General features: G+C 46.6%; 1 protein-coding gene across 2 annotated transcripts in view; it reads right to left on the bottom strand.

Moving 5' to 3' along the window:
• The window catches only part of FOCAD (focadhesin), a 119,502-nt gene extending 95,383 nt beyond the window's left edge, over nt 1–24,119 (bottom strand). The window contains exons 1-8 of one of the 2 annotated variants that reach the window (XM_053371155.1): nt 24,041–24,119; nt 19,982–20,071; nt 18,168–18,242; nt 16,219–16,373; nt 11,861–11,965; nt 4,764–4,865; nt 3,038–3,242; nt 1,046–1,252 (exon numbers count right to left, since the gene is read on the bottom strand). In XM_053371155.1, coding sequence (XP_053227130.1) covers nt 1,046–1,252; nt 3,038–3,242; nt 4,764–4,865; nt 11,861–11,965; nt 16,219–16,373; nt 18,168–18,242; nt 19,982–20,038 — 906 coding nt within the window. In that variant the 5' untranslated portion in view covers nt 20,039–20,071; nt 24,041–24,119. The remainder of the gene's footprint in view (nt 1–1,045; nt 1,253–3,037; nt 3,243–4,763; nt 4,866–11,860; nt 11,966–16,218; nt 16,374–18,167; nt 18,243–19,981; nt 20,072–24,040) is intronic. The other variant, XM_053371156.1, reaches the window with a different exon arrangement.
• Between the last annotated feature and the right edge of the window lie 251 nt (nt 24,120–24,370).

Below are 24,370 nucleotides of genomic sequence, written 5' to 3'. Positions count from 1 at the left end.
TTCTGAGATTCAGAATTTTTTTTTTCTTGTTTTCCTCCTCCAAAAACTAGGTGCGTCTTGTGGTCTGGTGCGTCTTATAGAGCGAAAAATACGGTAGTTGGATATTTGATTAATTGTTATTTGTGTTTGTATTTGGATTCAATATGCATATAATGAGGTTTGTTTTGGATTTTTGTAATTGAAAACTAATAAAAATTATTGACAAAAAAGGGTCTAAAAATCTTAATGTTGAATTCATCTGCATACATTGGTGTTTTTTTTCCATTTTAGAATTCCTGGCTCACTCCTTGATTTTGATGAGAAGGCAGTTAATTTTGGATCAGTTCTGCTAGAAATACCAACAATTCTCACATATGTCATCGTTCTGTGAGTCAGGATCCCCTTCTGGAACCCGTGACCCTGCATCTGTGAGGGCAGAAGGCATCAGATGAAGTTTGCCAAACCGGTTCCTTTGTTAAGGTGCTGGCTAGTTTGGTGCCACGATTTAGCATCACAGAAGAAGTTGCTCTGTGCCAGAGGACAAATGAGTTGCCATGGGCTGGCTAGAGGCAGAGGAGCGAGCAGTGGGGGGCAGCAGCTGAGGAACCCACAAGGGAAGAAGGCTCTGCGTCGTTTCTGGGCCACTTTCGGGTTCAGCATGATGCGCACACACACAGTCGCGCACATATTAAACGTGGCTGTAATTTGCAAATGGGCCCAGAATTAGGTCCAAGGTTCTCCTGGTTACACAACTAACAATCCTCAGCGTCCCACAAGGCTTTGGTGTCCTAAGGTCTATTACCGTGACAGAGTGACATTACTCTGGTATGTTCTAGAGTGTTGCGGACGTGAAGCAAAAGCAGCTTGGGAGCCGAAATACACGGCACACTTAAAAATAAATAAACTCTTAAATTGTACTATGAGGCTTAAATTGTACTATGAGGCTGCATGTTTGGTGTGGATTAGTGACTGGATAAAACTGGAAAGGAAGAAGCATTAGATTTGGAAGGTCACAACAATAGATTCTCTCTCTCTCTCTCTCTCTCTCTCTCTCTCCAGAACCTACCTCTTTCAGCAGCTCAGCATTTTCTTCCAGTAAGCAAATCACGGACGAACACTCCCCAGTGACCTGCAAGCAAACCTCGCAGACGCATAGAAGTTGCAGGCAGAGCTGGCGCAACTGGGCTTTCCAAAAAGCGGGGTGGCGCTGCAGACTTCGGACCAGCTGCTCCAAAAACAGGAGCTTTTCTGTGACCTGTGGCAGGTCTTTTAGCTGTGGGTGGGAAATAACTACGACTGAGAAACTCGTTCATTTATTTATTGCAAACGTGGGTCTTCAGTTCCCCATTTTATCGTTACAACAACCCTACGAGGTGAGTCGAGTGATTGTGACTAGCTATGCTAGTCTTAAGTGGAAAACGGGAACAGTGAGGGCGGCTGTTCCACACAGGAGGACTAGATGCAAAACACAGTTGGATTCTTGAAGCTTTAACAGAGGAGCAGGAAAGGGAATTTTGGCAGGTCGCAGTGCTTCAGGAGGGTCAAACATTCCCACTTCCATACAGCTGCGAAAAGCACAGAAACCCAGTTCTCTTCTGTGCATCTCTCCATCTAGCCAGTGTGGTGTAGTGGTTAAGAGCGGTAGACTCGTAATCTGGGGAACCAGGTTCGATTCCCCGCTCCTCCACATGCAGCTGCTGGGTGACCTTGGGCCAGTCACACTTCTTTGAAGTCTCTCAGCCCCACTCACCTCACAGAGTGTTTGTTGTGGGGGAGGAAGGGAAAGGAGAATGTTAGCCGCTTTGAGACTCCTTAAGGGAAGTGATAAAGCGGGGTTTCAAATCCAAATTCCTCCTACTTTCACCTCCCTCTCTGTGCCCTGCTGAGAGCACTCTCAATTTCTCAACCTGCAACTTCAAGAGCTCAAAACATCCATTTGTTGGCAAATGCAAGATTTTGAAAATATATGTCCCCTAGCTCAGGCCTGCCTGAGGAACACCTGATTACCTCAAATATACTTCTGTGGTCTGACATACTGCTTCCTTCTCTTTCGGAGCCACCTCTACCATTAGGCAGAATGAGGAAGCCACCTGAGGTGACAGGTGTGTGTGGCAGGTGAGGATATATTGTTTATACCTAACTTGTGCTAGCAAGCTCCTTTACTTAGCAGAGTTTACATTCCCCTTTTTAAATGCACAGCAGATGACTGGTTGCAGGCTCGTGTGAGCCTCTCACTATTATACAATTCAATCTATATAGATTGAATTGTATGTTCCTGGTAAGTTCCCTTGAATCCCTATTAAAAGAATAAAGATGCCACAAAAAGTCAATACAAGAAGTTTACTTACATCAGTTCAGAGTTGGATCCCTGAAGGCAGAATCAGTTACAAATATCTACATGTGGATCTACCGCATATGGGGGAATAATCCCAGTGCTTCTGCTAGCAATAGCTGTCAATGTTTCCCTTTTTTAAAGGGAAATTCCCTTATTCCAAATAGGATTCCTCGCAAGAAAAGGGAAAGTTGACAGCTATGCTGAAAGCTAGCAGAGCAGTCCTAGCTAAAAGCTGGTCAAATGACGAAGGGAGTGAAAAAGAGAGAGAGTGTTACGTGACTTGTCCTTTTGTTACCTGAACAGGTAAGGTCATGCCCACTTTTAGTCACATGCAAAAGGATGCTCCAGCCAGGAGGAACAGGAAGCTTTGACTGGCTGGACCAAACATTTCCCTGCATGTCCACTCTAGGAAAACAAGGAATATGGTATTTGACTGCTCCCAGTGGATTACATCCCACAAGGTGCTGGGAGGGAGAGCCGGGGGGCTAAGCAGACGGGGGGCTAAGGCCTGCCCTGCACCCCTTGAGCTAGCCTGCTGCCCTCCGGTGAGGTGTAGACAGCACCTCACTGTGAAATGAGATACAACAGCTAGGCCACTCAGCTTCTGAACATGGAACGGGAGCGACGCCATCTTGTTTTCCACTTCAAGCCGCAAAACATCTGCCCCTTCTCAACGGACTGAAGTGCTTTGATGGTGTCAGGTAGGAAAGAGCGATGCCTCACCTGATAATGTGGAACCAAGTCACAAAGCAGCTGAAGGAGATGGCGCTCGAGGGCACAAGGTTTCTCCTTGTTCCGAGGCCCTCGCGGCTGAAGCAAAACTCCAAGCAGAGCCATTCGCAATTCCGCATGTTCCCTCAGCTGGCAAGGCTCACAGTACAGGTATCGCAGGAAAGGTCTCATTACAGAGACACATGAATTCTCCGCGCTGCAAGTGGAGAAAACGATTTGGTGAACTTACAGAGAACAGCGGAGAAGCAAATGGAGGTGTCATCGGCGGTCCCACGATTTTCAGCGTAATTGAGATAACCGAAGAGATTTACAGGAAATGAAGAAATCAGGTTGTGTCCAACTGTGGGGTTTGTGCACACAAGGCAGCGTACGAAGTTTTCAGCAGCGCTCCCCTGAACCATCACAAACTTCTTTCTCTCACACAAAACCACAATTGTTGAAACCCTTGGGAAGATGGGTGCATATGGAATACGTCGAACACACATTTAATCATCATAATTTTATTATTTTTACCCCACCCATCTGGCTGCATTGCCCCAGCTACTCTGGGCGGCTTCCAACACATATAAAAACATAATAAAACATCAAACATTAAACTTCAGACGCCTTATAAAAGTTATATAATTATTTATCTCTTTGGCATCTGATGAGAGGGCATTCCACAAGGAGGGTGCCACCATTGAGAAGGCCCTTTCTGCCTGGTTCCCTGTAGTTTCACTTCCTGCAGTGAGGGAACCACCAAAAGGCCCTCTCTTACCCCCCTTTCTGTTAAGGAATAGGTCAAATACTGTACTGCAGGGATCACAGCACCTGGGCCCCCCCAAAGGCCTTTCCTCTAGGCCGCAGGATCCCCTCCCTCCATTGAAATTAGGCTTGAAAGAAGGATTCTGTTAACTAATTGGGAGACTCAGGAACCAAGAAGACAAGGACTTCAAAAAGGAATGGGGGAAATTCACAATTTACTTAGGAAACCATAGGCGGGCTATAAGAATCACTTGTAAAGTAACAAAGTTTACGGACAATCTGGAAAAATGAAAATAGTGGAGAACGTATTGATATGTAGTCTTAATGATTTTAATAAGGACCCGTGTAGGGGATGAGGGAAAGTCAAGAGATTCAGAGAATCTCACAAAATGATTACACAAATTGTTTGATTTGTAAATTTCTATTGATATATATATATATATATATATATAGCAATAGTTGTTATATATATATATCAATATATATCAACAATATATATATATTGTTTCAAAGAAAGAAAGAAGGATTCTGTTGCAGCCAACAGATCAGGTACCGGTGCGCTTACTTAAGGGGTATGTTTGCTGCCCATAATGTTTATCCAGTTTACAAATGTGCCCATCATCACAAAAAGGTTGGCACTCCTGTGCTATGCTTATAATAGCAGCAGGAAGCAGGGGTTTCAGTTTCCTACTTCTTGGAAAAATTAGAGGGTACATCTTTCCATCTCCTTATCAATTTCTGTTTCTGTCGCAGTTTTGCTGCGTGGAAAAATCGACATGCAACTCTATCATCACAAAGACACACACACACAAAACCCACAAGCATTTTATTTCTCCATTTTGTAAAGCCTGAATTCAATCATGAACCTACAGGCCACATAAACATGGCTTGGCCACTGCATGTTGCCCCAATGTGGCCTTTTCAAAATCTCTCATCCCCGGAGAGTGAATGTAGATTTTGCTGGCTTCCCTACCTCTCTGGACACTGCTGGAAAAAGGCTGTAAGCTGCGGCAGGAGAGCTGGCCAGCAGTCAGGTCTGTTCTCAAGAACAGTGATCAAGGGATGAGGAGAGTTCCTGGGGGGAAATTAATAAATAAAACTTAAATAGAAGAAAATGTGGAAACCAAACTAGCCTACAAACAAATACAACTGCAGGTGCAGACATTCCCCGTTTCTTGCATGTTTTTCACCAACATATAGAATTACTATTAAGTTGTGACTGCATTCAAGTTGCATAAATCCAAGCTTTAAAAAAACTTTCTGCACATTTATTTAACACACAGTGATGCAAAGTCCTTGGATGAGCAGGACAGACATTTCAGAGCAGTGCTACCTTCGAAGGAGAGAGCAGGCCACATACAAACCTGAACAAATTAACGAGTTACTGTATTTTTCGCCCTATAGGATGCACCGTCCCATAAGGCGCACCTAGTTTTTTGGGAGGGAAATAAAGGAAAATAATTTTATCCCCCCCCAGGCACGGGGCTGGGGCGGGGGAAGCCCGAGCTTTCCCCGACCCCAGCCCCCAGAACAGGCCACTCTCCCCAAGCCGTGGGAGCCCAGCGCCATGCTCCCGCGCTTTGTGGAGAGCTGCGCGAAGCCTGGGCGCGCTGAACTCAGCGGGCCCAGGCTTCGGGATGCAGGCAACTCTCCGCAAGCCGTGGGAGACCAGCACCGGGCTCCTGCGCCTTGCGGAGAGCTGTGTGAAGCCTGGAGAGCGAGAGGGGTCCGTGCGCACCGACCCCTCTCACTCTCCAGGCTTCAGCGAAAGCCTGCATTCGCCCCATAGGACGCACACACATTTCCCCTTCATTTTTGGAGGGGGAAAAGTGCGTCCTCTAGGGCGAAAAATACGGTAATTCAGTCTTGAGATGGAAAGAAGAAAAAGTCCCCACCAGCCACCAGAGAAGAATGGCAGATCAAGTTGATGGCAAAAATGACCGGAAGAATCAGAAATCCGGAAGACCAAAATTTCAATAAGGAATGGGGAAATCTGTCTTAAAAACCATTGTAAATTTGTTAGTGGGATTAGAAGAACACTTGTAGTTTAATGGTGAATTTTGGACATAATGAAGATGCAAAAGAATTGGATTATTCTAAAAGTTGCAGGAGGGTTATTTATTTATTTATTTATTTAAAGTGTCCCTGGGTTCATTGAAAAAAATCTGGTAACCTTACGCTAGATGGTCAAGTATGACCTCATGAACTCAAAGGTCACTGCCATTTGGCTGACTCTTCGTAGCTGCAGGGCTCTGGGAGATTCCCAGACCAGAGAAATCAATACTATCCTCTGAAAATGGCTTTCAGAACAAAAGCAACTTCTTTCCCATCGGACTAGTCCCCAAATCTGCCGAGATCCAGCCCAGCAGAGAAAAAGACTCCTAACTTCCCCATCAAGATAAACGTGTTATAAAAGAATAGATTTACCGAGTTAGGGTTACAGCGGTCAAGCAAGACCCGCTGCTATAATTGTTGTTAATTATTCTCATAGGCCATTTAGCACCAGCAAAGGACTTTATAGCCATTATTGCGTGCACAGACGATGTTTCACACCCCACCATCTCATTGACTGGCAAGGTTATCGCAGATCAACCGCAAATGATTTCCTGATTATCCCATCCCCAGGGAGTCGGAAGAAGAAGAGTTTGGATTTGATATCCCGCTTTATCACTACCCAAAGGAGTCTCAAAGCGGCTAACATTCTCCTTTCCCTTCCTCCCCCACAATAAACACTCTGCGAGATGAGTGGGGCTGAGAGACTTCAGAGAAGTGTGACTAGCCCAAGGTCACCCAGCAGCTGCATGTGGAGGAGCGGGGAATTGAACCTGGTTCCCCTGATTACGAGTCTACCGCTCTTAACCACTATACCACACTCAAGGCTGGAGAAAGTATTTCTTCCCAGCAGCCCGCACTCGCCCTGGGAATTACTAATACACACACACACACGGAGCTGTGTGGAGACGATTCTAAGCAGCTTCCTTTGCAAGCTGCCTCCATGAAACAAGTTGTCATTCAGTATTGCCACTGGGGCACAGGTCCGCAATCCCACTCAGCCAAATCGACACAGCAGGGCTGTTTGACATGCATCTTACCATCAAAGGAGCCCATTCCCATTGTCTGGTCTAAAGGTAAAGGTAAAGGATCCCTGGACGGTTAAGTCCAGTCAAAGGTGACTATGGGATTGCAGCGCTCATCTCACTTTCAGGCTGAGGGAGCCGGCGTTTGTCCACAGACAGTTTTTCCAGGTCATGTGGCCAGCAGGACTAAACCGCTTCTGGCACAACGGGACACCGTGACAGAAACCAGAGCGCACGGAAATGCCGTTTACCTTCCTGCCAGAGCGGTACCTATTTATCTACTTGCACTGGTGTGCTTTTGAACTGCTAGGTTGGCAGGAGCTGGGACAGAGCAATGGGAGCTCACCCCGTCACGGGGATTCAAACCACCAGCCTTCTGATCGGCAAGACCAAGAGGCTCAGTGGTTTAGACCACAGCCCCATCCATGTCTAAAACCACCTAGCTTATTGGTTGTCAACTAGTGCACTGTGGACCATGGGGAAACCCAGGGACAGTCCTTTCATCATCATCATCATCATTTCCCTATCAGGAATGTTGTTCCCATCCAGCTGGAAAATAAGCCTTTACACATTAAAAAGCTTCCCTGGACAGGGCTGCCATCATATGTCTTCTAAAGGTTATTTGGTAACTCATCTCCTTGACATCTGGTGGGAGAGATTTCCACAGGGAGGGGGCCACCACTGAGAAGGCCCTCTGCCTGGTTCCCTGTAGCTTCACTTCTCACTGTGAGAGAACCACCAGAAGGCCCCAAAATTCCTGCATTATCCCTCTCTTTTTCTCTCTAAGGAACACTCAAAGGGAGGCAGAGAATTTAACTTGCAGCCTATTATCTCCCTGCATCTCTCTCTCTCTTTCTCCCCAGTGGCCATCCTTCCTTAAGTCCTGCTCCTCCTCCTCCTCCTCTTCCTCCTTGCTGCCTCCCAGTCACATCCCAGATTCCCAGTCTCCCCACTTACGTATGTCCTGTAACGGAACCACAGTGGGTAAGTGGCTCCCACAGTGGTCACACACACAAAAATGTGGTTTTTCAAGGGAGTTGTGAACTCAAAAAGGTTGAAAACCACTGACCTAGCTGTAACACTCATTAATAATAATAACAACAACAACAACAACAACAATATTTTTTTATTTATACCCCGCCCTTCCCGGTTTTAAAACCGGGCTCAGGGCGGCTAACTGCAAATATAAAACACTGATTAAAATGTGACTTTAAAATAGCATAAAACAGCATAAAGTACAACATAAAATACAAATCAATAAAATGCAAGAATTCAGGGGGTCATTTTTTTGGGGGGGGAACCCAGTCAGTAGACATCAAATGATCACCAGGGCTAACTGGCCAAGTTGGTCCTACTGGGGCCAGCAAAGGGACCAGGGAAGAATTTAGATGTGGGGTCCCAGAAAGGGTTTCTTCAGGTTATCACCACAAGAAGAACCCCACGTTACAGCTGTATTTGATTATTTACCGCGTTTATAGAGTGCTTTTCTGGCAATGTGTTCAAGGTAGTTATGATTTACCCATGGCTCCCAGAGCCCAAGTTTAATGCCTGATAGCACATTCAGAGAGAGGGAGAGGAGAGACCTTTCCTTGCGTGGCACGGTGCCCATGTGAGCCAAAATAATGCAACAGAACAGCGACAGAAACAAAGAACTTTCACACCAAAGGCCACAAATATCTGAAATATCTGAGGCCTTCTGGTACCCCCTAACCCCAATGTCTCTGACTGCAGAAGAGCTGCGGTTTGATCTACATCGTAAATTCAGCGACAGCGGTTGCCATGCGTTTCCGCGCATTGCAGCCCTGATGCCCATTTCTTCAATACCGCAGCACCGCACTCAACTACTTCGCATATGCATTTTTAAAGCATGCTACTGTGATAGGAATTTTGAGGTCTTAGATATATGTTAAATGTTCATAAGTGTAGGGGACGCGGGTGGCGCTGCGGGTAAAACCTCAGCGCCTAGGACTTGCCGATCGCATGGTCGGCGGTTCGAATCCCCGCGGCGGGGTGTGCTCCCGTTGCTCGGTCCCAGCTCCTGCCCACCTAGCAGTTCGAAAGCATCCCTAAGTGCAAGTAGATAAATAGGTACCGCTTTATAGCGGGAAGGTAAACGGCGTTCCGTGTGCTGCTCTGGTGCCGGTTCGCCAGAGCAGCTTCGTCACGCTGGCCACGTGACCCCGAAGTGTGTCCGGACAGCACTGGCCCCCGGCCTCTTAAGTGAGATGGGCACACAACCCTAGAGTCGGACACGACTGGCCCGTACAGGCAGGGGTACCTTTACCTTTATACTGTGATAGGAATTTTGAGGTCTTAGATATATGTTAAATGTTCATAAGTGTACCAACCAAGCACATACATAGATCAGCACAGGAAGACCGACCTGGAACCATTTTGATTTTCAAACTGTCCCAAACTGACCAAAAGTTTTCTCTGCAAGGTCAAAGGAAAATGGAAAAGCCTCCCCATTGTATTTTCCTTCACAAATCCTGTCTTAAGGGTATGTCTGTGTTTCAATAGGGTGTGAGCCTGTGACCTGGTCCAGGAACCAAGTATTTATCACTACAAAAGAATGGCCAGACTCCCCAGGCAATCCAATCAAGTAACCTGCCAGACAGGAGATAAACAACAACAGGAGAAAAACAACATTCAAATTTCTGTTTTAAGACCGCCTTTTCTGTGATGTAGGTATGATGTATCTGAGGGGGTGGTCTTAGGTCACACCCCTTCTGTGATGTATGTATGATGTTTCTGGGGGTGGTCTTGATCTACAGGGTGGGAATTTCAAGTCTTTATAAGGCCTTGCATGCCATTTTTGGGGGTTCCTCCTGCGGGTGAGGGGAGCACCCTGTTGCAACAGATCAATAAAGATCAAGCTTACTAGCTGCTTTGCTTCTCAATATTCTCTGGTTGGCCTCTGTTATTTTCTCCTACCAGTAGGGAACCTATGTAAGGACTCTATATGGGCTCTTGGATACCCCATAAGGGAAAAGGGCAATTTTTGTTTACAACACTACTTCCTGCCTTGAATTCTAATTCCACAATTTGGTGGCAAAGGCCAGGGAAGAATCAGCTGAATGTAGCAGGGAGGAAAAATAAGCTTTTCAAATGCTGGGATCAGTTCATATCCGGTGAAGCAATTAGGAAACCATTGTTTATGTAGGCAGAACTTCCAACATCCTTCATATGCGTTATCAGAGTAATTCTCACAATAGCCCTGCAGAGTAGCACCCTCTCATTGCAGTCTTCTATTTCTTTTAAGTAAAGGATTCCAGAAATTCCAGGAAATCAAATGGGACTGAAAGATTAGCAGTTTACTTAAAGCTACCTAATGAATTCAGGACTGGTAACACAAATGAACCAGGGACTTCATAGATCACATGTTCATGCTTGGCCACTGTATGATACCAGCCCTTATTGTACAAAATTTAGAAGAAAATGGCACAGAAGAATGGTACTATTGTAAAAGGTACTAAAGAGGAGGTTTAATACACATATGGTGGCACTGTTCTCACAATCAGTTATTGCAAATATCAGGAAAATAATAATTTATAACAATTCAACAACTAAGGTTGCAATCCTAAGCCCACTTACCTGAGAGTAAAAGGTAAAGGTAAAGGTACCCCTGCCCGTACGGGCCAGTCGTCTCCGACTCTGGGGTTGCGCGCCCATCTCGCTTAAGAGGCCGGGGCCAGCGCTCTCCGAGGACACTTCGGGGTCACGTGGTCAGCGTGACGAAGCTGCTCTGGTGAGCCTGCACCAGCGCAGCACACGGAAACGCCGTTTACCTTCCCGCTAGAAAGCGGTACCTATTTATCTACTTGCACTTAAGGGTGCTTTCGAACTGCTAGGTGGGCAGGAGCTGGGACCGAACGATGGGAGCGCACCCCGCCGCGGGGATTCGAGCCGCCGACCATGCAATCGGCAAGTCCTAGCGCTGAGGTTTTACCCACAGCGCCACCCATGTCCCCTTACCTGAGAGTAAGCTCCACTAAATTCAAAGGGTTGGGTTTTTTTACAGTAAACACAAGTAAATTTAACACAATAAATATACATTGAAGCATGCCCAGAAGTACATAGATTATGCTGTAGACATGTTTAAAATCTATTTATTTAAATTTATATATATATTTTTTAAAAAGCAAACACTTGATATTTATTACACAGGTTTCACTGCTTTAAAGTTTTGTACAAAGCAATGCAAAATCAGCAGCAACTACAACCTCCTCTCTGTTCTGATGAAATTTTGCTCCATTTTATTCACAGATTTTCCAGAGAGGCACCCCTGCCTCTGAAAAACCCCAAGATGTGCCCCCCTAAAAGGCTAAAAAAATTATTATGGCATTTGTACATTAGAGTCCACTTCATTACAGACACTTGATGGTGTGGGCTTTAGTCCAAGAAAACTTATGTACAGTGGCACCTTGGTTCTCAAACTTAATCCGTTCCGGAAGTCCGTTCCAAAACCAAGGAGTTCCAAAACCAAGGCGCGCTTTCCCATAGAAAGTAATGCAAAATGGATTAATCCATTCTAGACTTTTAAAAACAACCCCCAAAAAAGCAATTTAACATGAATTTTACTATCTAACATGACCATTGATCCATAAAATGAAAGCAATAAACAATGTACTGCAGTCACACAATCAATCCATCAGTAGCTGAACTGGGTTCCACACAGTCACAAAAACAACAAAAAAAGAGCCGCAAAAACAAAAACGCAAAATAAATAGAAAAAAACAGACAGACCTCAGCGCAACACTCAAATCGGAACATAATACTCAAAACGGAGCACATTCAGCTTCCGAAAAAAGTTCGCAAACTGGAGCACTTACTTCCTGGTTTGCAATGTTTGGGTTCCAAGTTGATTGAGTACCAAGGTGTTTGAGAACCAAGGTGCCGCTGTAATAATAAATTTGTCTGTCTATTAGGTGCCAGACGAGTCTTTGTTACATTCAAATTAGCACTCAGAAATCGAACCATTTATAAAACATACCTGATTGCATAGAACTCCCCCAACGGCTCCTCTTCGCTTTTGTTCACCTTCAAGGCCTGCCTCTGCAGCAGTTTGACAAGGATTTTTATCAAACCGTGGACGTTCCTATCAAAAGCAAAATCAGTGCAAGTTCATATCAACACTGTTGTGCAAAGCATGGGGCTGGAGGAGGGGGGGGAGACTTTTTTCATGACGGGCGGTATCCAATTCCCTTATCCTGTAGGCACAAGGATTTCCATTTGTGCAACAGGACTTTAAAAGTCCCGCAGAGGACTTTTGTCATTCGGTAGTACATGGACATTGGAAAGAAAGAAATAGCAAATATCTGGGGGGGGGGGACACCAGAGCAGGGGGCCATAGAGAGAACACTGTGCCAAAAACAGGCATGCAATCCTGAGCTCTTTGGGGGAAGTAATGGATGAGTCCCAAACACTCCACTGAACTACCCAAAATTAGTACAGTGGTACCTCGGGTTACATACGCTTCAGGTTACAGCCTCCGCTAACCCAGAAATAGTGCTTCAGGTTAAGAACTTTGCTTCAGGATGAGAACAGAAATCATGCTCCAGAAATCATGCACAGCAGCAGCAGGAGGCCCCATTAGCTAAAGTGGTGCTTCAGGTTAAGAACAGTTTCAGGTTAAGAACGGACCTCCGGAACAAATTAAGTACTTAACACGAGGTACCACTGTAGTGGCATACAAGTTGCTTTTGGAGCTGCTTATCAGCTGTCTAGGGACATGGCTGGCGCTGTGGGTTAAACCACAGAGCCTAGGACTTGCCAATCAGAAGGTCGGCGGTTTGAATCCTCGCGACGGGGTGAGCTCCTGGTGCTCGGTCCCTGCTCCTGCCAACCTAGCAGTTCGAAAGCACAAGTAGATAAATAGGTACCGCTCCAGCGGGAAGGTAAACGGCGTTTCCGTGTGCTGCTCTGGTTTGCCGGAAGCGGCTTAGTCATGCTGGCCACATGACCCGGAAGCTGTACGCCAGCTCCCTCGGCCAATAAAGCGAGATGAGCGCCGCAACCCCAGAGTCGGCCACGACTGGACCTAATGGTCAGGGGTCCCTTTACCTTTACCTTTACCAGCTGTTTCTGATCTTTCCACTAAGGGGTTGGGGTTGGAAGTCATTGAGCTAGTACTCTGTGTCCTATGCAAGTCAATTTAATCACACGGCAAACATATCCAGATCTGTCGTCTTTATCTATAAATCTCAGCTATTTCAGTACACCATAGGGCACGCGTTCCCAGACCATGTTTTCGAAGTCTTAATTCGATTTGGATAATCTGTCGGCAGAGCCGGATCTCTTTTTTTTAATAATATTTTTAAAAAGAACAAACTATTCTTTAGGGGAAACTCTGTTGCCTTGAAGTCTCTCGAGAGTTTGTGGGGTGGTTTTCTGTTTTTCTAACTGGGTCCAGGAATGAGAAAAGCCAGCTGAAAATGTGATTTTGTGGAAGTTTAGAAGGGGTGAAAAATATGTTTCGAACAGTACCAGTCCTGGAAACTCAGGCTCTGACCCTATAATACAGCACAGGTGGGAAATCAAATTTGTGGCCTTGAGCGAGAAAACAAATTTGTGTTCTCTATGCAAAGAGCAGGAAACCTGTAACCTATTAAGCTTTGCCTTCTTCCTTTTATCCGTTCCCCATTTGCTTTGATTCCACATCTCCACCGCCACGTATCTCACCCAGTTTAAGTATTCAAAGAAATGTAGGGCATCAAGGCTCACATTTCTTTTTGGCAGACATGTGGCAAAATAATTTGTGCTTGGGGCTAGACTGAATCTCCAAACCTATACACCAGAGGTAGCCAAAATGGTGCGTTCCAGACATAGATGGACTATAACTCCCATCAACCCTGGCCACCGGCTATTCTGGCTGGGGCATCTGGGTATTGGAGTCCAACAACATCTGTACACATTTACCTGAAGTCAATGGGTCTTGTTTATAAACAGGCATGCATACGATTGCGCCATAAGTAATGCATTACACACATGGAATTCATGGGTTGTCAGGTGTTCGCAGAAAATTCTATTGAGCCAGTTTGATTGTTCAGGATTGAGGTTGAATCCTGACAAGACAGAAGTACTGTTCTTGGGGGATAGGGGGCGGGTTGGTGTGGAGGACTCCCTGGTCCTGAATGGGGTAACTGTGCCCCTGAAGGACCAGGTGTGCAGCCTGGGAGTCATTTTGGACTCACAGATGTCCATGGAGGCGAAGGTCAACACTGTGTCCAGGGCAGCAGTCTCCCAGCTCCATCTGGTACGCAGGATGAGACCCTCCCTGCCCACAGACTGTCTCGCCAGGGTGGTGCATGCTCTGGTTATCTCCCACTTGGACTACTGCAATGTGCTCTATGTGGGCTACCTTTGAAGGTGACTCGGAAACTGAAATTAATCCAGAATGCGGCAGCTAGACTGGGGACTGGGGGCAGCCGCCGAGACCATATATATAACACCGGTCCTGAAAGATTTTCATTTGCTCCCAGGACATTTCTGAGCACAATTCAAAGTGTTGGTGCTAACCCTGAAAGCCCTAAAAGGCCTCAGTCCAGTATACCTGAAGGAGTGTCTCCACCCCCATCGTTCTGCCCAGACACTGAGGTTCAGCTCCAAGAGCCTTCTGGAGGTTCCCTCGCTGCGAGATGTGAGGTTACAGGGAACCAGGCAGAGGGCCTTCTCGGTGGTGGCACCTGCCCTGTGGAACGCCCTCCCATCAGATGTCAAGGCAATAAACAACTATTTTACTTTTAAAAGGGAAGTTTAGGGAAGTTTTTAATGTCTGACGCTGTATTGTTTTTAATATTAGGTTGGAAGCCGCCCAGAGTAGCTGGGGAAACCCAGCCAGATGGGCGGGGTATAAATAATATATTATTATTATTATTAAGGACATGTCAAGGACAAAAACAAAACAAAACAAAACACCTTTTCTATTGCAGCAGCAAAGTTCTAGGCCGACCAATAAGTAGCAGCATACATAGTCTACTAAGGTTCTTGGAGGAAGGGCAGAAATACAAGTATGATAACTGAACAGCCCAGAGATGAGCAACAAACGGTATTCTCTACACAGACAATAGCTTGGTCTTCAGATTTAAAAAAAGAAAAGAAAAGCACACAATATTCTATGTTGTCGCGAAAAACTTGGAAGTGTCACTTCGAGGAGTCCCAGAGCTTAAATTGTACAAATTCTAGACAGGAGAGTACAGAGGGAATTATTTGATGGAAATAGCCAGGGAGGCAGGGGGCAGCTGCTCCCCCTCCCATCAAGTAAATAAATAAAAATCCTTAACGAAAAGTAGAAATAATCATAATATTTGAAATTGAAATGCTCCCTGAGATCACTTGGATGATATTGTGGAAGGTTTTCAGCAAATCCAAGAAAACTTGTTTTAGTTCAGGTTTCTTTAAAATAAGATGGAAAAGGCCTGTTCTTCGTAATTTTGCAAAATAAACTCGTGGTTTAAACACGGGGATTCAAACCGCCGACCTTCTGATTGGCAAGTCCTAGGCTCTGTGGTTTCACCCACAGCGCCACCCGCGTCCCTATGTACAGTATAGGTAGGTATTATATAGAGTAATGTAGGTATGTTTTATGTTATGAAAATAAGGGAGTGTGTTGTGTACGTGTACTGTGTAAATGTATATGTATGTGTTTTATATGTTAATAAAATAAAAAAGGGAAGAAAAGAAAGTAATTTAAAACAACTGCCATTCAGACATTTCATTCTGAATCTGCCAGACAAACTGAGGACAATGACAGGCGGGTGTCCTGCTCACACACACACACACCCCCGCCCCAACATAAATCCTGGCTATGCCCATGAGAAGCACATATTACCATGTGATGAGTATGGTGCAAACTGTTAGGATATTTCCGTTCCACCTTAAAAGGGAGCAGGATGTTTGTATAACAGCCTGCGTAAGTTCCTGTCTCACAGGATGTTTATGTTGTAAGTTCCTTTCGTTTTCTGCTGGTTTTGCCTGAGCAGTTGGAGCAGACGGTCATGTCTTCTTTGTTCTGACCAACGCCAAATAAACTGTAAATATGCATGTTCTGCTCTCGTGCTTGTGCAACTTTTTGCTGTGTGAATTCTGCTGTTAGAGTGTGCACTAAGCCTGAGGCTTAGTGTCGCTAAATTGCTGGTACTGCGTGACTACGGGAGGTCGATGGATCGTCCGGCACCGAGCTTGGGGGCTCAGATGGACTTTATCTCCCTGGCAGTATCCCAACACAAACATGGGTACAAGGCAGCTAAGCTGGAACAGATGTGCCGAATAAAGATGATCAAAACATTTTTATTTATTTTTTAAAGCGTAAGAGGGGCACGGCATGGATGATGCAAACAACCCGCAAATTACCTGGCAGAAGGAATCAGGTTGAGCGCTCCGTTGAGAACATAACCGAGTTCTGCGTGATCCTGGGAGACGAGCGTCACCAGAGCCTCACAGCACGAGGTTCGGACAACCACATTGTCACTGCAGCACTTTTCCCAGAGCAAGTTTAAGGCAGGGGTCTGAAATCAAGAACACTCCTTCAAGACTGCAGCAACTTTCTGCTTCCTTAAATTGGTATGCAACTGAAAATATTATTTCTCTCCACAAAAGGACAGGACAGAGGTTCCTTGGGACGCTTCTCCAGCTGCAGCTTGTGGTGCCAACTTACCCAGCTGGCTCTATGGACTCCCTCAAGTCGTGGCAAAAGGTTTTAACCAGGGTCACCCCTCCCATCAGGAACCCATCCAGTGCCGGATTTACGTATAAGCTAAACAAGCTGTAGTTTAGGGCCCCACTCTCTTGGGGGCCCCAAAAAAATTAAAGGAAAAAAACTGGATGTACATTTCCAAAATACAAGATAAAAAGCAAATAACATAAAACTTACATACAGCAACAGTGTTTTGTGTTGTGTAGGCTCCTAGGATGTAAGTCATGGCCCCCGCCTGCTTGCCTGCTCCCTAAAGTATCACCAGTTTGCTCATTTCTATATATAGGGTGCCTACATTCTGCATAGACTGCTTGCATACTTCTTATTAATGGAATTTCAGTTCTGGAGCCCCGTTCGCAACATGAGCAGAACGCAACCCACGTCTGCGTGTGCGCGGGTCGCGATTCACCGCTTCTGCGCATGCGCGTGACGTCATTTTGAGCGTCTGCGCATGTGGCAAAACCCAGAAATAACCCTTTCTAGTACTTCCGGGTCACCGTGGGACGCAACCTGAAAATGCTCAACCTGAAGCAAACGTGTCAGAGAGGAAAATCCGGATGGATTACAGAGAACCCCCAAAGATCGTGGAAAGCAGCTCCTCCTCAGCGGAGGAGAGTAACCACGCCTCCAGTGGAGAGGAGCTTCAGGGCTCGGAGGAGGCGAGGCGAGGCGGTGCCAGGACACCTTGCCTGGGAAAAGCGGGGAGGAGAGGGGTCCTCCGTTACCCACGCCCTCCTTGCGCAGTAAGGTTCCGCGCCGAGAGGGGAGGCGCAGATTGGGCATCAAGAAATTACAGTGGTACCCCGCTAGACGAATGCCTCGCTAAACGAAAAATGCGCAAGACGAAAGGGTTTTCCGATTTTTTTGCCGCTTTGCAAGACGAATTTTCCTATGGGCTTGCTTCTCAAGACGAAATTTTTTTCGGGTTCTTGCGAGTTTTTTCCTTTTTCTTAAAGCCGCTAAGCCGCTTATCTGCTAATTGCCGCTTATCCGCTAAGCCGCTAAGCCGTTAATAGCCGCTAAGCCGCTTATCTGCTAATTACCGCTTATCTGCTAATCCGCTAATAGCGGTGCTTCGCAAGACGAAAAAACCTGCAAGACGAAGAAACTCGCAGAACGAATTAATTTCGTCTTGCGGGGCACCACTGTACTTTGCTGGGGAAAGTTTAAGCCCCGCCCACTCACGGAGTCTGCCAGTAAATGAGTCAGCCACGGGACAGATAAAGTTTATTTTGCATCAAAAGCAAGTCTTCACAGCCAAGCAGGGAGGTACTTGCCTCCTTGCTCTCGAGCAACCCCTTGGAAAACTAACAAAACGCCACACGAGGTATGACCGTATCTGAAAAATTTATCAGCATGCCAAATCTTACACAGCATTTATATGGCGTGCACAGATCCCACTCTCTCCAGACAGCCTGTTATGATGGCTATGCAGTCTCGTACTATTAAGTACCTCATTTAAAAACACACACACAAAACCTTGCAAAGAATTACCCTTCAGCCATAAAGATTTAACATTTCCAGGATTGATTCTCAATCATGTAATGCCACAAAGTCAGCTTCCAGGCTGATGCGGGAAAGAGAAGGCGAAAGCAACAGAACAAACCTGGTTAGTGGACTGGCTTATCTTGTTAGACGAAACATTTTCTTTCAGCACAGCAGCGACAAGATGGCCCACCGTCTACGAAGGAAACACAAATTGCCATGTTATGTTCCTTATCGGGGCCCTGCGGCGGCAACTCGAGACGTCCTGCTGTGCCAAATGGCTGCAACAGGTAATCAAAGAACTGGACTCCAGAATAACCTTGCAAAGTCAGACAGGGTGGCTAGTGGTCTTACAGGGTCACAACCAAGCATCCTCTGTGACTTTGCACATTGCAACCTGCTTCAAGGCGCTTCTAGAAACCAGGCTTGATTACTGTAACTCGCTCTACGTGGGGCTGCCCTTGAAGCTGACCCAGAAACTCCAGCGGGTGCAGAATGCCGCAGTGAGGCTCCTTACAGGGTCCTTGCCGCGAGATCACACTCATCCAGTGCTTTACCAACTGCACTGGCTCCCGGTGGAGTACAGGGGCAGGTTTTAAGGTGCTAGTCTTGACCTTTAAAGCCCTATGCGGCCTAGGACCCTCGTACCTTCGGGACCGCCTCTCCTGGTATGCCCCGCGGAGGACCTTAAGGTCCACAAATGACAACACTTTGGAGGTCCCAAGTCGCAAGGTGGTCAGATTGGTCTCAACTAGGGCCAGGGCCTTTTCAGTACTGGCCCCAACTTGGTGGAACGCTCTGTCACAAGAGACTAGGGCCCTGCGGGACTTGACATCTTTCCACAGGGCCTGCAAGATAGAGCTGTTCCACCTGGCCTTTGGTTTGGACTCAGTCTGACCCTTATGTTTCCCTCCCCTTATGGTCTTGATTTATCGGCTACATTTAAAATGAGACTGCATCTTAAATTGCATTTTAACCTGTATTTTAAATTGGTGTTTTTTTCCCTATTATGTTTTTACTGTAATTTTATTCATGATAGCTGTACTGAGCCTGGCTCTGGTCGGGAAGGGTGGGGTATAAATAAAATGTTGTTGTTGTTGTTGTTGTTGTTGTTGTTGTTAAGGCCCCAAACAACCACTTGGACTATTTGCTGAATCGGTGCAGCTGTCGTTGCCTGGTGCTAACTTTTGGAAACTAAAGCTGGCAGAGAGACCACAGTTCAGTGGGTCATTCTCTGTAATCTCCCTTTTCAAAAGGCCTCGGGAGCAGGTGCTGAGAACAGGATCTTTCCCCCCAAGCCTGGGAGATCCTGCCAGTGAGAGTGGATAGTCTTGGGCTACCCAGACTACTCATCTAACCTGCTGTAAAGGGACCTCCCTATGATCCTAAAAGGGACGCAGGTGGCGCTGTGGGTTAAACCACAGAGCCTAGGACTTGTTGATCAGAAGGTCGGCGGTTCGAATCCCTGTGACGGGGTGAGCTCCCGTTGTTCGGTCCCAGCTCCTGCCAACCTAGCAGTTCGAAAGCATGTCAAAGTACAAGTAGATAAATAGGTACTGCGGTTCCATGTGCTGCTCTGGTTCTCCAGAAGCGGCTTAGTCATGCTGGCCACATGACCCGGAAGCTGTACGCCAGCTCCCTCGGCCAGTAAAACGAGACGAGCGCCGCAACCCCAGAGTCGGCCATGACTGGACCTAATAGTCAGGGGTCCCTTTATGTTCCTAAAGCTACAGATGCAAAGGAAACTGGTCCACAGTGAATCAACAAGTGAAAAAAGGATGCCTTCAGGGTGTAGGAAGTGGGGTCCCCCAAGGAGCTGCATGCAGAAAGGTGCTTTTTCACTTATTCCTAAATGAGTGAGGTGGCTGGGTTTGCTGATGGCATCAAATTGTCCAGGTGGGGAAAACAAAAAGGGGAAAGTATGCAGTTTCTTACCTGTGACTGTATAAGGGTGTTAGGGAAATCCAGTCTCTTTCTGATTTCTTCTGACATGGCTCTTTCTTCCACCTGCTACCCATTCAGCTTCTGCAAACAGAGACAATCGAAGCACATCAACAAAGGCTAAGAATCCAAAGTCCAACTGTTAAGCAGATTGTAGTCATCCTAGCACCTTACCCTCCCCATCGTTGCTTTGAAATATCACACACTTTCCTTCCTTCTGTTATTCTCTCTTTTAAAACGACACAAAACAAAACATGCACAATACATATAATCTGATGGCAGCCAAAATAATCAGAAAATCAAACGGTAATGAAAGCCAGTTTTGTACATCTTTCTTCTAAAGGAGCTTTTCTGTTTAGATGGCTGTTGGATGGATGCATTTCAGATACTCATTCTGTTCCCAGGATCCCCAGATCAGGATCCTGCCCTCCTCTTGCATTTGCTCACAAATACGATTATATGTTGTTGTTGTTGTTGTTGTTTAGTCATTTAGTCGTGTCCGACTCTTCGTGACCCCATGGACCAGAGCACGCCAGGCACTCCTGTCTTCCACTGCCTCCTGCAGTTTGGTCAAACTCATGTTGGTAGCTTTGAGAACACTGTCCAACCATCTCGTCTTCTGTCATCCCCTTCTCCTTGTGCCCTCCATCTTTCCCAACATCAGGGTCTTTTCTAGGGAGTCTTCTCTTCTCATGAGGTGGCCAAAGTCCTGGAGTCTCAACTTCAGGATCTGTCCTTCCAGTGAGCACTCAGGGCTCATTTCCTTCAGAATGGAGAGGTTTGATCTTGCAGTCCATGGGACTCTCAAGAGTCTCCTCCAGCACCAGAATTCAAAAGCATCAATTCTTTGGCGATCAGCCTACTTTATGGTCCAGCTCTCACTTCCATACATCACCACTGGGAAAACCATGGCTTTAACTATGCGGACCTTTGTAGGTAAGGTGATGTCTCTGCTTTTTAAGATGCTGCCTAGGTTTGTCATTGCTTTTTCCCCAAGAAGCAGGCGTCTTTTAATTTCATTACTGCTGTCACCATCTGCAGTGATCATGGAGCCCAAGAAAGTAAAATCTCTCACTGCCTCCATTTCTTCCCCTTCTATTTGCCAGGAGGTGATGGGACCAGTGGCCATGATCTTCGTTTTTTTGATGTTGAGCTTCAGACCATATTTTGTGCTCTCCTCTTTCACCCTCATTGAAAGGTTCTTTAATTCTTCCTCACTTTCTGCCATCAAGGTTGTGTCATCTGCATATCTGAGGTTGTTGATATTTCCTCCGGCAATCCTAATTCCGGCCCAGCCTTTCACATGATGAATTCTGCATATAAGTTAAATAAGCAGGGAGACAATATACAGCCTTTGTTGTACTCCTTTCCCAATTTTGAACCAATCATTTGTTCCATATCCAGTTCTTTCTGGAACTCTCTAGCTTTCTCCATAATCCAGCGCATATAATCTCTATAATTTCTCCATATCCAATGATTATATGCATGGATCCAACTGGAAGCATAATTATTCCCCAGCTCCTTTTATGGACGATTCTCTTTACATCTTTCTCGCGGCTGAAGTCAAGGCTCGATATTTGGCGACGAGGTGTCAGTACACCAAAGGGAGCTCCCAGCAACCTCAAACTGACCTGCTTCCCAGTCGGCTGCAATGAGGTTCTCTGGCCACGCACCCCAAAAGCCCCACAAAGGATGTAACGAATAGCCTCTTGAACGTGGAACTCTAACGAGATCCACATGCTGTAATGAAAACTGGTCAGCATACGGGAAGAGCAACTCATCTAGACATTATAGTGGTAGAGACTGCACACTTCTATAGTCTAAAAGCAAGCACTTTATCAATCTGCCACCTCTTGTATTTCCCTCCAGACAATGGCCTGATGTACAGCATCTGTCCCAGACAAAAGTCAGTTGTCAACGAGACGTTTCCATTACACTTTTGCACATAGAAAACTGAAAAGCATCAAGGTCCTTGAACGTCTTTGATGGTCCCCAAATACTTGCGAGCGCTACTCCACGATACTCTGTGGCAGGGCTAGGAAACCTGTGGCCCTCCAGATGTGACAGGACTCCAGATGTTTCCATCAGACCTGGCTAAGCATGAAGATGGGAGCTGTAGTCCAGCAACATCTGGGGGGGGCACAGGTTCCTCATTCTTGCTCTATACCTGAAGGAGCATCTCCACCCCCAGCGTTCTGCCCGGACACTGAAGTCCAGCGCTGAGGGCCTTCTGGCAGTTCCCTCCCTGCGAGAAGTGAGGTTACAGGGAACCAGGCAGAGGGCCTTCTCGGTGGTGGCACCTGCCCTGTGGAACGCCCTCCCACCAGATGTCAAAGAGATAAACAACTACCTGACATTCAGAAGACATCTGAAGGCAGCCCTGTTCAGGGAAGTTTTTAATGTGTGACATTTTAATGTATTTTTAATTTTTGTTGGAAGCCGCCCAGAGTGGCTGGGGAAACCCAGCCAGATGGGTGGGGTATAAATAATAAATTACAATTACTATGTCATCATAGGATCCTCGGTTATACAGTTCCTGGTTAGGTAAAGGTAAAGGGACCCCTGACCATTAGGTCCAGTCATGACTGACTCTGGGGTTGCGGCGCTCATCTCGCTTTATTGGCTGAGGGAGCCGGTGTACAGCTTCCGGGTCATGTGGCCAGCATGACTAAGCCGTTTCTGGCGAACCAGAGCAGCGCACGGAAACACCACTTACCTTCCCGCTGGAGCGGTACCTATTTATCTACTTGCACTTTGACGTGCTTTCGAACTGCTAGGTTGGCAGGAGCAGGGACTGAGCAACAGGAGCTCACCCCGTCGCGGGGATTCGAACCGCCAACCTTTTGATCAGCAAGTCCTAGGCTCTGTGGTTTAACCCGCAGTGCCACCCGCGTCCCTGGTTATGATTTGTTTATTTATGTAAAAGCCTTTACAAACAGTTTGAAGCATCTCTGGGCAGCGTCTTCAAGACTAAGTACATACTCTGAACGTATGGCTGACTCACACACGGTCATTGAAATGGCTGTAGAGAGTTCTCGCTCCAATGATCTGTACATGCAGGGTTCCCTATGGACTTGCTCGAGAAGCAGGGGCCCCGGCCCCAAGGAGTTGGCTCCTAGGGCCCCAAGGCAAGCCACTGTATTCCCAAGTGCATGCCCCCCTCTCTAAATCAGCCTTTCCAAAACTTGCGTCTCCCTGCATTTTTCCTGCATTGGAAGGGGTTGGACTAGATGGCCTTTGGGATCCTTCCTATGGTTTTTTTTAATAATAATAATTCAGACATCTTTATTGAAAGTTAAAAAGAACATAATTATATGTAAATAAAAGAGAGAGAAAGAGAAACAGAACCTGTGTAGAAGGGAAAGTAAAGGTAGGGGAGGAACCCCAAAACTGTACGCTTTGCAAAGTTGTTATTGTACTTTACCAGATCTTAACCTATTACAGTATTTGTAAGAATGGATTCCCAACATCATTGAATGTGTCCATGCCAAGTCTGTGTTTATATGGAAGTTGTTCATATGTTGCAAGTTTGTAGAAGTCTCCAATCCAATCGCAGAAAGGAGCCGCTGCATTTTTATTTTTCTAATTCATCAGTATCCAGTCTTTTTGCCGTGCTTTAGGGCGTAGGAAAGTCCACTCATATTGCCCTTTTGTGCTGGGCATATAATTCAAAAAGATATTGTATGAACTCCCATCATCTCTCGCTAGCAGGGCCAGCGGTCAGGGATGGTGGAAGTCCCGAAACAGCTGGAGACTCAAGTTTGGGAGAAACACTCAACGGCCGGATCTGCATCAGCCCCTGTCCCAGGAAAGTCTGGAGACTGGACTGCCCCTTTCCCTATTCCGAGGCTGCCCTCCTTGCTCCGTGGTTAGAACCCTGCAAGGATTACCCCGTGGCTAGAACCCACAGACAGAACTCCGAAATCGGCACCCCGCAGTTTAGAACCCTGCAATTAGTGCCCCGCGGTTATTACCCCGCGGTTAGAACCCCGGGGTCAGTGACCTGCGGCGGTTAGAACCCCGCGGCCGCCAACGTTCCGAGGCGCGGCTCACCTGTCAAGCAGCAGCAGCAACTTCGCAGCGTGGCGACTGGCCGGAGCGGCGCAGCCGCAGTAGCGCCCCCCTCTCTCTCCCCGCCCCGCCGTGCGGCCGGCGACAAATCAGGGCAAGGTAAGGGCACGTCGGCTTCGTTGCTGGTCCCGAGCATGCTCGCAGCCGGGGAGCATGCGCATTAGACACCAGGGGCTCGAAAGCCGCCCAGAGGGGGAGGGGCGGGAAGAATCGCCTCAGAGAGGAAAGAATACTTTTAATGAAGAATAAATAACAAATATTTACTGTAAACTGTAAACAACTGAAAAAAACATTAGCAGGATTGTAACAACT

Source organism: Podarcis raffonei, chromosome 17 (assembly GCF_027172205.1).
Source record: "Podarcis raffonei isolate rPodRaf1 chromosome 17, rPodRaf1.pri, whole genome shotgun sequence".
Classification (NCBI taxonomy): domain Eukaryota; kingdom Metazoa; phylum Chordata; class Lepidosauria; order Squamata; family Lacertidae; genus Podarcis; species Podarcis raffonei.
This window is presented reverse-complemented; position numbering and strand designations above follow the sequence as displayed.